We start from the raw sequence: 10,833 nt of genomic DNA on the forward strand, positions 1-10,833 counted from the left end.
TTTGCATGCACCTCTTTAAGCCCCACCAACTGAATAGCAGTAGATGGGGGTCAGGGTCACGCCAGGGAATCACCCCATGCAATTATGCCGATACAACTACGTAACAGTCTCTTTTGTGCACGGCATGGTCCCCTGACCCGCCCCCTCCTTTCCCACCGCCACAAGATGCACACTTTGTATTCAACTCTGACCGTTTTGCTGTTTTACAAAGTTGTTTGTGTAAAACTGTAAAACAAAAATCATTGATCGTTATGCTGTAATGAATTTCACTAATCCGATAAAACGGAGTAACCGTATATATCTTAATACCGTTTGACCGTTTGACAAAAACTGTAAAAGGTAAATGATTCGTTAACTGTTTTTCGTTTCTGAGGAAATCCAAAACGGTAAAACGATATAACGGTATTTACCGGGATTGGAAAGTCATTAGTCACTAACACAGCCACACATTTAAACTTGAAAATGAATGTGCATGACTAGTTTTTAATCAATTCTAATTCCCTTCACCGTACGGATGTAAAAAAAACTATGAATAAATTGGATCAAGTGATGAGGAAAACAACGAATCCCCCCCCCCCCTTCTATCGGTATCGGATTTGCAACAGCTGCCGGATTTTGGGAAAGTTAGGTTTGAGTGCGCCCTCGGGGCCTTCTGTAAAGACTGATGCCCCGTATAGCCTCAACCGACTTATCACGATCAAAATATACCGCTACACGTGCAGGAACACATCCACAGTTGCCTAGCAGCAATAAGCAGCACTCGGTTCCATGGGAACTGCACCTGGCATAAACTTTACCAAGTCCTCTGTTCAGTTTGGACCATGGAATTTGTTTTGACCCTTCGCGTTGCATGCAGATGGCTCTATTTAAGAACGTAATGTTCATAAACATCACAAAACAGCAGGTGGGAATGAAACAATTACTGTAAAAATTGAGCTATAAAAACAATGATTTCATTTGACCTCACGAAAAGCCGAATGCATGAAGGACCCACTCAATTCTACTTAACCTTGACATTTGTAGGCCTTGAGTATAAAAGAGTGAAAGTCAATCATTTTGTTGTTAACAACGGCACTAACACCAGGACCGCGTTTGCAATATCGCGATAGCAACTTCTCTGCATGACTGGTTGGATTGGAGTTGCCAATATACAATTTGTGTGGTCGACACTGGAAATACCGACTCACTCTGCAGAAAGAAGGATCTTCATCGCGAGTGTACATTGAATATCTACATCATGACAAGCCCGGTGACACAACGTGGCCGAAAGTAGGCCTGGTTAGAAAAGCTTTGCAACAGTTGCTCCCAAAACACCTCGCCCTTTCGATGATAATCTCTGGTCTGGCCTGTCCATAATTATACGCCCCAACATGGCGCCGGCCCCCGGTAAAGATGCCAGCAACAGTGCAGATGCAGAGCGAGTTGTGTTATTTGGTGATTTGAGCGTCCAGTTACCAAGGCAACGCTCCAAGGTCGTCCGGATATTCACCAGTTCAACCTTTACAGGTAAACACTTTTATTTGTATGATTGGATACAGGTGAGCATTACGGATCCTCGATATTCAAATTCATCAAGTTGGCTACGTTGATTTACGCCGTTCCCAACTGATGCGGGCTAAACAAACATAAAGGCTTTCCTGTGCAAGTAGTAGTCTAGTATATAGTACGCCTACAGTCAGATTTTTGCTTTTCCCATAGGGTCAGCCCATAGTTTAAATGTCGGCACGTCATCACTTCGCGCCACAGTTTTTTTATGGGAGGGAGGAGACACAAACAGAGACATGAAAAAAGTAGGCTTAACTTAATCTTAATTGGCCCTAAATAATACCAGCATTCGTGTTTACGATCTGATTGTATAGCTCCTTTTTCGTGTCTTTGCTATATGACTTTTCTTGCGCGCCATTTCATAATTCAGAAAGGATAGGAGTAGGTTTGAATGATCATGGAAAGGCAAGACTGCAAAGCTGGTCACAGTGCACACAAAAATATATTCAAGTGACTATTTGAATGGCCATTTACTTTAAAGTATTTTTCACGTATCTGGTGTACACACTGGGTTGGATTTAGCCCATAAATCCTATACAATAGCACTGCCCGGCTCTCTTCCCAAGCCAATCGCCAGGCTAAGTCAAAAGAATCAGTCGATGAGTAAGACAGTCACACAGTCATACCGGACGCTAATTGTCTTGTAAGTTGGTTTATAAAGCCGTCTAGGAGCATTATAAGTAATTCTCACGGCTGATCCAGCAGGTGTTTTTTTTTTTGGCCACCGATAGACCATCAACAGCTTCGGCCGCAATTCCGCTCTAAATGACGTCAATAAAATTTCTAAAAGTGGCTCAGATTTGCTGGCGCGCATGCGCAGGGTCACAAAATTCGCCTGTTAGTGTAGCTCTGCACATGTAAACGCCCGATTTTCACTAATGGAGACCCGACAATATGAGGAATTGTTTAGGTTATAGTCTGTTGTAATAGCTGGATCTTAGTACAATTTCCATTACCGTCGTTTCATGTAGACCCTTGATTTTCACTATGATGCGCGGCTTTTGGATCAATTCTTTGCACATAATTATTAAAGATTTACAGATTAAAAATTTACAAAAGTATTAAACGCCGCTGATCGAAACTGACAACATTAAAAGGGCCTTCGTGAAAAATTGGGGAAGTATTTATCAATTCGCCGAGAAGGTATCATAAAAGGGGTGATTGTTGTAGGGGAAGGAAACGTTTTTCTTTCTCGAATATTTTTATTACTAAAAACTTTCCTTGTGTATGCCCCTATCTATCCGCACTGGGACCTTGAGTGCAGATAAACATGCGAACAAGTTCACACCAACTTTACTGACACGTTACCCGAACAAAAATGCTCCAAAATGTTCATGGGGCAAAGACAGGGTCCTCAGTATTTCACCAGCCAAGTTTGAGGTCTCAATTCAAATTTTAAAGGAAATGTTTCTGCAACATTTTGCACCTGAGAGTGAAGCCAAGTGATTTCAATTTGAAGCTAATGACTGGACTGGTGCTTGTCTAACTTTTGCTTAGATTGACACTTAGTCCGGTGCGCATGCATGAACAGGTTCAGGTTTCAGGTTCAGGTTTATTTATTTCCACAGTATTAATCCAACAAAAGTTAATCATAGAAAGTAATATATAAATAAATAAATAAATGGATATATAAAGATGCAATTAACGAACAAGTGATACTGCAGAGGGATCCATTAAGAAGCAAAGCTTGTAAGCAATGGTCCCTATATAAAGCAAACACGTGCATTGAGCCTACAGAAAGAAGATAAAAGAGAGGGCATGAGATTGGGAGACAAAAATACCAACAGGGCTCAGTGCACATGTTGCTTACAAAAGCTAAGTTTAACTTACAGATGTGAACAAACAAAAACAGACAAGTACCTATGGGCATGGGCTATATACAATGTAGGCTCGCTAACTGGATTTAAATGAACAATTGCATTGCAGAGATTCAGCTATAAGCTTCTAACAAAATAGATTTGTAAATACGTTTAAAGGTCGAAATGTTTTAGAGGCTTTAAGTTTATCAGGAACTGAATTCCAAAGCATGGGTCCCTCGCCGTTTTACTGGCAAAAGAAGTACTAGTACGGGTGTATGGAATGTGAAAATTAGAGGCTTGACGAGTAAAGTAAGAATGAATTTCGAGATTCCGAGAAAAAAATACTTTTAATGGAGGAAGGTATATTGTTACTGGCGACCTTGTACATGAGGGACCCAAGCTGATATTGATAAATATCATTGAGTTTTAAAGTTTTATGTTTTAAGAACAGGGGATCTGTATGTGCATTAAAATCTGAGAAGTTTATTATTCGAAGGGCCCGTTTCTGCAAGAGGAGAAGTCTGTTTAAATATTTGTCAGCGGCACCTCCCCATGCGATTATCCCATAATTAATGTATGATACAACCAGGGTATTGTACAGAGAATCAAGAACGGGTCCGGGAAAGAAATGTTTAATCTTATTAACAACACCAATATTCCTAGCGATAATTTTACAAATAATTATGATCGATTTGACTTTTCCATGTTAGCCCACAATCAATAAATAATCCCAAAAATTTACAGCAAAGAGTTTGTTTAATAATGGAATCGTTAATCTTGACTTCACATGGAAGTTCACTAGCAGAATTACTAAATAACATGTAGTTTGATTTGGCAGTATTAAGGGATAGCCCATTGATTGCGAACCAATTCGCAGCAGACTTAAGCTCCTTGTTAACTGTGTGCACAAGGTGATTAATGTCATTATGTGAAAAAAGTAAAATGGCCCAAGGATGGATCCCTGAGGTACGCCATGGGTAAGAATACCAGAACTTGAATTTACATAGAGAATATGTAGAAATAGAACAAGATCCTAGGCTTCACACAGTTGATTGATACAGTACTAAAGGGATATTGGACTGTTTTTTCTAAATGTGCCAGTCAATATTTCCGTTACATGTTTTCAATATCTTAAGTTTTAAAACTCCCATACACAGTATGGGATTATTAAGTTCTCGTGTTCGTTATTAAGTTCGGTATCCCCCCCCCCGGCTGAGAGATGGTCAAAATAACAATAACCCGGCCCTTTATCTGTTCTTATAGACACATCCACAGAACGAAACGCTCTGATGCGAGAAACGTACCCGCGTCTGAAGGACTACTGCAAGTTTAACCATGGCTTGGAGTTCCAGGTCATTGACATGCGATGGGGGGTACGTGACGAAGCCACGGATGATCACATGACGGGACAATTATGCATGGCTGAGATCGCCGCCTGCCAGCGACTTTCCGTGGGTCCGAACTTTGTGGTGAGTTGCAACTGGTACATTCAATTTCAACCAACTGCAACTTGGCAACTATATATTTTGCTTCTTGAAATAGGAAGCAATTTCACTTGCTTTTTTTTTATATATTTTTTTTAATAAGTTGCCTTTGATGCTTTCATTATTTCAAAAATTTCTTAACTTTGTATAAAATTAAGTCTCATATGACATATCTTTCTAATAGTACATGTAATAGTACTAATTGTTTACGAAATTGGCAGTTGTTTTCACGTAATGCCAACTTTCAGCAAACGGTTCTTCTCTGCACTGCATGCATATCTCTTGAAATATGAATGGTTACAAGACTAAGTGTTTTTTTCATGTGGGCAAAATAACGTGCAAAAATACCTGTCAACGTTGCTTGACGTCAGCAGTACCATGCTTTATAAGAAATGATCAAACTCCCAATCTCTGGTTGTTTTGCATGTAGACGTTCCTGTGTCAAAAGTACGGGTACCGACCCTTCCCGCCAAAAATTGAAAACGACGAATTCAAAATATTGCGCCAAACGTTGGATGACAACGGCAAGCCAATAGAAATGCTCGACACGTGGTTCATCCGTGACGACAACTGCGTCCCGCCTGTTTACGTCCTTCAACCAATCAGCTCCAAGCTACCATACTTCAATCGACAAGACGAACCGGAGAAAATGAAAGAGAATCGGGGCGAATGGTGGACAACGTTTGAGTTAATCCAGGGCCAGTTGCGCTTCGCTGCTAACGAAGCAGAGAAGCGTGGATTGCTAACGGCAGAACAGGCCAAGAAGTACAGAATATCAGGTTGGCTTTTGAATATATGAAAACAAGGAGAGCGAAAACTAATGTTCACATGCATGCCCGAAACAATGTTCTTATAGTATTGAGCTTTGCCATATTGCCAATATCTAATATAGAATAAGATATATTCCACATCCACTCTTTTATATAAAATACTATATTACCCAAACAATATGTCCATCAGGCTTACCTGAACTCTTTTCTTTTGGTATGTTTTGCATTCCAGTTACTCACGACGAGGTTGATCACGCCCTTTTGACGGTAACGTTTGATAGACAGGAGCACTGCTTGTGCTTCATCCGGAAATTCAGCGATTTGGAGAGCAAGAGTGAGACGAGAGAAGCCTCAAAGTTCATTGACCTCCAGGCTGGGAAGGTAGATACCGATGCGCAAGAATTACTTTCTGATCTTCGTGATAAGAAAATCGCTGAAGTACTCCCACCATCCAATATAATCTTAACTGAGCTTGGCGAGTGGACGAAGGATGGGGTAAGTCTTGAGAATGAGAAACATCGAGAGTACATCAAAAGTTTCCTGGATACTTTTTACACCAAGATGGTAAGCATGATCGATGTTGGTGTCTTTAAGGAGAAGCTTGCTAGTCTGGAAGATCCCTTACACCAGGAGGTTCTGCAACACCTGTCTTTCTGTCTCACCAAATGTGTTGGGTTCCAGGGTCGGGATGATGTCATCAAGAAGGTGGAAGACTACGTCTTGAGACAGGTGAAGGGTGATAACCGGAAAGGTGGTGTTCCGATGGTTCTGCACGGAGAGTCAGGAAGCGGGAAGACGTCCATCATGGCAAAGTGTGCAGCTCTTGTCAAGCAGTCGTGGCTTCCAGGCTCTGGCACTGCCATGGTACTACGATTTCTTGGTACAAGTCCAAATACCTCATCCATACAACGAGTTCTGACAACACTCTGCAAACAGATACTGCAGGTGTATAATAAGCAAGACTTCCAAGTTCCTACTGAGTATATCAAACTAGTTTCAGCCTTCTCTAAAGTCATGAAATTCGCCACGATTGAAAAGCCCCTTGTCATTTTCCTGGACTCACTTGATCAGTTGTCAAGTGAACATGGCGCTCATCGAATGGTGTGGCTCCCAAAGGTGCTGCCGCAGTACGTCGCTCTCGTAGTTTCCACACTTCCAAGAGAGCATGGCATCCTGGAAACAGTCAAGGAAAGACTCCCTGACTCATCTCCATACATTAAAGTGGCGCCCTTTTCCCGAGAGGAAAGCACAGGTATCTTAGAGGCATGGTTGACTTCTGCCAAAAAGAGCGTCACGAGCTCTCAACTCAAGCTGATTGATAAGACTGTAGCGGAGTGCAGCCTTCCTCTATTTCTGAAACTTGTCTTCGACCAGGCCACGCTGTGGCATTCTTGCCATGCCATGGATAGATGCATTCTCAAGACAAGTATCCCAGACATGATCAATCTGATATTTGGCAGACTTGAAGAATATCACGGCCAAATACTTGTGTCCAGAGCCCTTGCTTACATTACCTTGTCGCCTACCGGTCTCACTGAGACCGAGCTGGAGGATCTATTGTCCTTAGACGATGACGTCTTAAATGATGTCTATCAATTCTGGATGCCACCTGTTCGTCGAATCCCTCCTTCCCTGTGGACAAGAGTCCGAAATGACATCAGCTCGTACCTAGTCGATAGAGATGCAGACGGTGTGACAGTGATGTATTGGTATCATCGTCAGTTCATTGAGACAGCCCGTCAGAGGTACCTCCAAGATGCCAACCTGAAGAAAAAGCTCCACAAGACTTGTGCAGAGTATTTTGACGGAACCTGGTCTGATGGACAAAAGAAACCATGCCGATATTCTGCTCTGCAAGTCGACCGTTTCGGGGTTCCAGCTGAAGCAGAGGAAGATCGTAAAGTCTCTAGCCAACCACTGACTTTCTCGGGTGCAACGGGAAAAACTGAAGCCAATCTGACCTTCAACCTCAGAAAGCTTACACAGCTGCCTTTCCATCTGACAGAAGCTGAGGATTGGGACACACTGAAGACATCTGCACTCTTTAATTTCGACTTTCTGCTGTGCAAGGTCAAAGCCCTCTCCATGCAAGATGTCCTGGCTGATTTTTACAATGTTGAAGAGAAGACAACTGATGCGGAGATAAGCATACTGCTTGGCGCCTTACGACTCTCTTCTTCAGTCATCTCAAATGATCCTGACCAATTGGCGCCAGAGGTCATGGGAAGATTGGTGAATGCAGCCACTAAGTTCCCAAGAATGAAGTCCCTTGTCGAGCAAGCCAATATGAGTGGAAGCTTGTCTCATCCATGGTTGCCAGTCAGCACATGCCTCCCACCTCCAGGTGGCATGATGCTGACGTCACTAGAGGGCCACACAGAGGAGGTAGTTTCCTTGGCGATCACAAGTGACTCCCGTTTAGTACTAACTGGCTCCAAAGACAACACCGCTCGCATCTGGCAGATAGACAACGGCACTTTGGTACACACCTTGACAGGTCATAGAGAAACCGTTTACGGGGTCGAAATTGCACCGGATGATCAGAGTTGTGTGACGTACAGCCATATGGGAGAGTACATGAAGTCAGGGAAAGTATGCGTCTGGAATATGGAGACTGGAGATCTTATCCACCGCCTGAAAGGGCACACCGGGTTAAGCGAGTCAAACTTGGCCATCAGTGTGGACGGGAAGTACGCCGTCACCGGACTGCGGACAAAAATCGGCTACGATGACCCTAACGAAGACACAGACTTCGAGGAAGATGAGGTCATCTCTGACTCTAAACGAAAACACAAGGCGGCAAAGAAAAAAGAGTTCATGACGAAAAGAGATCAGTCAGATGACGAGGATTGGGATGAGGAAGAATACGACGATGAAAAAAGACATGTCGTGATTATCTGGAACCTAGAGACTGGAAAAGTCATGCACTGGTTGAACAAGCACACAGGTAAGTCAAACACAAAATTGAGCAAACTTCATTGGGCAGGCTTATTTTTATTTTATTAGTAGAGAAAGACAGTTTAGGCTTGATTTCCATTTTCAATTTTAATGCCTGATTTCTGATAATTTTGTGTCTTCCGTCATAGGCGATATAAAGGGCGTCGTTACAACTGAGGTGGATAACCGACAAGTGACGATATCGTTCTCTCAAGATCGCATGCTGGTTCTCTGGGACATGCTGAAAGGTGAGCCGATCCGGGAGATGGAGGACGCAGACGGGTTTTCCATCCGGAAGGTGGCACTTTCCCAAGATAGGCGACTACTCGCTGTCCACGGCTGTGAGGTATCACTGCATAGCTTTCCTGACTTGCATTGTCTAGGAGACTCAAGAGACCCCGTGTCTAGCTCCACTGTCAAAACCATGTACATCACAAGAGACAACTCTCGCGTGATTGCCGGTCACGCGAATGGTGTCGTGAAAACGTACGGGACAGGACAGGGCACAGAGAGAACGCTCCTCAATCGACAAGAAGGCTTCGCAAGAAAGGGTGATGTCACCTTCATGGCTGTAACTCCAAACGAAATGTACGTTTACTTTTATAAAGTAACATGTGGATACAATTTCAGCATTGAATTTAGGAGAGTAACAAGGCTTAAATACCTTGATATCTAACATTACAAAGGGAAGCGAGACTCCCATTATATAGATACATATTTTGGTTTTGGCTTTTTCAGGTACGTGGTTGCTGCACTGGAAATGCCAGAAGCTGTAGTTCTGAACCTGAAAACATTGGAAATAGAGGTCAAACTTCCACACATCTTAAACGTGTCGTCGGTTGCTGTGACACCGGATGGATCCAAGATTCTCACTGCATCGGAAGACAAGAACGTCCGTATCTGGGATGTTGGGAATCTTAAGAAGTCAACATCGACTGAGGAGCCAGAATTGATGATCAGTAAACACGACGGTTACACGTATGAAGTAGTGACCCTGAATACTGAGGACAAAGTAATCACAACTGGAGATGATAAAACCATCAAGCTCTGGGATTTGAAGAGTGGGAAGCTGATCAAATCTCTCCAGGATCCTATGGATAGAAAATGCAGTGCTGTCGCCATCAGCAGTGATGATACCTTCATGGTCGGATCTAGCAACGGATGGTACGTACTTAGCCTTCCAGACTTTGCAGTCAGGGGCAAGTTCCAAGAGCGATGGATCACACCATCTCATTGTGTCATCACCCCCGATAACAAAAGGCTTGTGGCAGGAATCGGTCAGCCAAAGTTCGAAATCCGCATCTTCCATCTGGAATCAGGGCAGACACAGCAAATCATCAACTTGAGGTCGTATGATTTTCGCATGCTGAGGAATGGGGTATTTGTCAACCAATACGTATGGGGCATGTACGACCCCTCAGGAAAGACAAAGATACTCCAGCTCATCGACAGCAGGTCCGGACGGGTCATGGCACAGCTTGGTCATCATGATGATGTATTGTCCATCGCCGTGTCGCCGGATGAAAAGAGGCTCGTCGCCGGCTGCAGGGATCACGACGTTCACGTGTGGCACCTGAAAAGTTTCTCACGCATCACGACGATGAAAGGACACACAGCTCGTGTCACGTCAACGGCATTCTCCCCTGATGGAAACCTGGCAGCATCTGGGGCCGATGGCGGTGACGTCATTATCTGGGACGTCCAATCCCATTCCTTGAAGCATTCCATCAAACAGGCACACGAGTCTGACGTCAGAAATGTGATATTCAGTCCCGACGGCCGATTCCTGGTGTCGAGTGGTGAGCATGACAACTACATTCAAGTGTGGGACACTAAGACTGGCAAGCATGTGATGAGGTATCACACATACGCAAAGAACAGCTCCATTGTAATGTCCGCAAAATGCAACACTGCTGTTGTGTCACTACAGGACGGTAGAGTTGCATTTCTGAAATTCTCGGCTTGTTACCAATCAGTCAGCGCCAGCAATGAGCAAGCATCTTATGCAAACACTGTTGTCTCAATTAAAATGCCCCCAACGATGTCTGGGGAGCAAAAACGTGTCACCGAAAGAAAAATTCCGCCGATGCTTAATGAAGTACTCAAGAGTAAAACTTGTCAAGTTCTGTGAAACCATCATAGTACGGAAAGACACGTGACCATAAGTTTAACTTTCCCTTAAAACTTTGATCTGATTGGGTTTTATTTGATTTATAGGTTTTCCCGGCCTATTTCCTAAAATGTTCATTCACTTCTGAAAATCGGTCATTCATTTTCATCTGAATTTCAGAATCGCTC

The 10,833-nt window shown here is 43.3% G+C and overlaps 1 protein-coding gene across 1 annotated transcript; it reads left to right on the plus strand.

The window, feature by feature from the left end:
* The first annotated feature begins 1,104 nt into the window (after positions 1 to 1,104).
* Positions 1,105 to 10,833, plus strand: LOC119726789 (NACHT domain- and WD repeat-containing protein 1-like). Its single transcript, XM_038198639.1, has 6 exons — positions 1,105 to 1,506; positions 4,608 to 4,813; positions 5,259 to 5,607; positions 5,831 to 8,545; positions 8,685 to 9,123; positions 9,274 to 10,833. The coding sequence occupies exons 1-6, from the start codon at positions 1,371 to 1,373 to the stop codon at positions 10,664 to 10,666; spliced, it is 5,238 nt and encodes a 1,745-aa protein (XP_038054567.1). The 5' UTR covers positions 1,105 to 1,370; the 3' UTR covers positions 10,667 to 10,833.

The sequence above is a fragment of the Patiria miniata genome, unplaced genomic scaffold, assembly GCF_015706575.1.
Source record: "Patiria miniata isolate m_02_andy unplaced genomic scaffold, ASM1570657v1 HiC_scaffold_2, whole genome shotgun sequence".
NCBI classification, from domain to species: domain Eukaryota; kingdom Metazoa; phylum Echinodermata; class Asteroidea; order Valvatida; family Asterinidae; genus Patiria; species Patiria miniata.

Bases quoted from the DNA above. Each gene is read 5' to 3' on its own strand.
- LOC119726789 (XM_038198639.1), top strand. From the start codon at position 1,371: ATGGCGCCGGCCCCCGGTAAAGATGCCAGCAACAGTGCAGATGCAGAG. The intron at 8,546-8,684 runs GTAAGTCAAACA...CTTCCGTCATAG, and splicing joins CTGGTTGAACAAGCACACAG to GCGATATAAAGGGCGTCGTT. The intron at 9,124-9,273 runs GTACGTTTACTT...TGGCTTTTTCAG, and splicing joins GCTGTAACTCCAAACGAAAT to GTACGTGGTTGCTGCACTGG.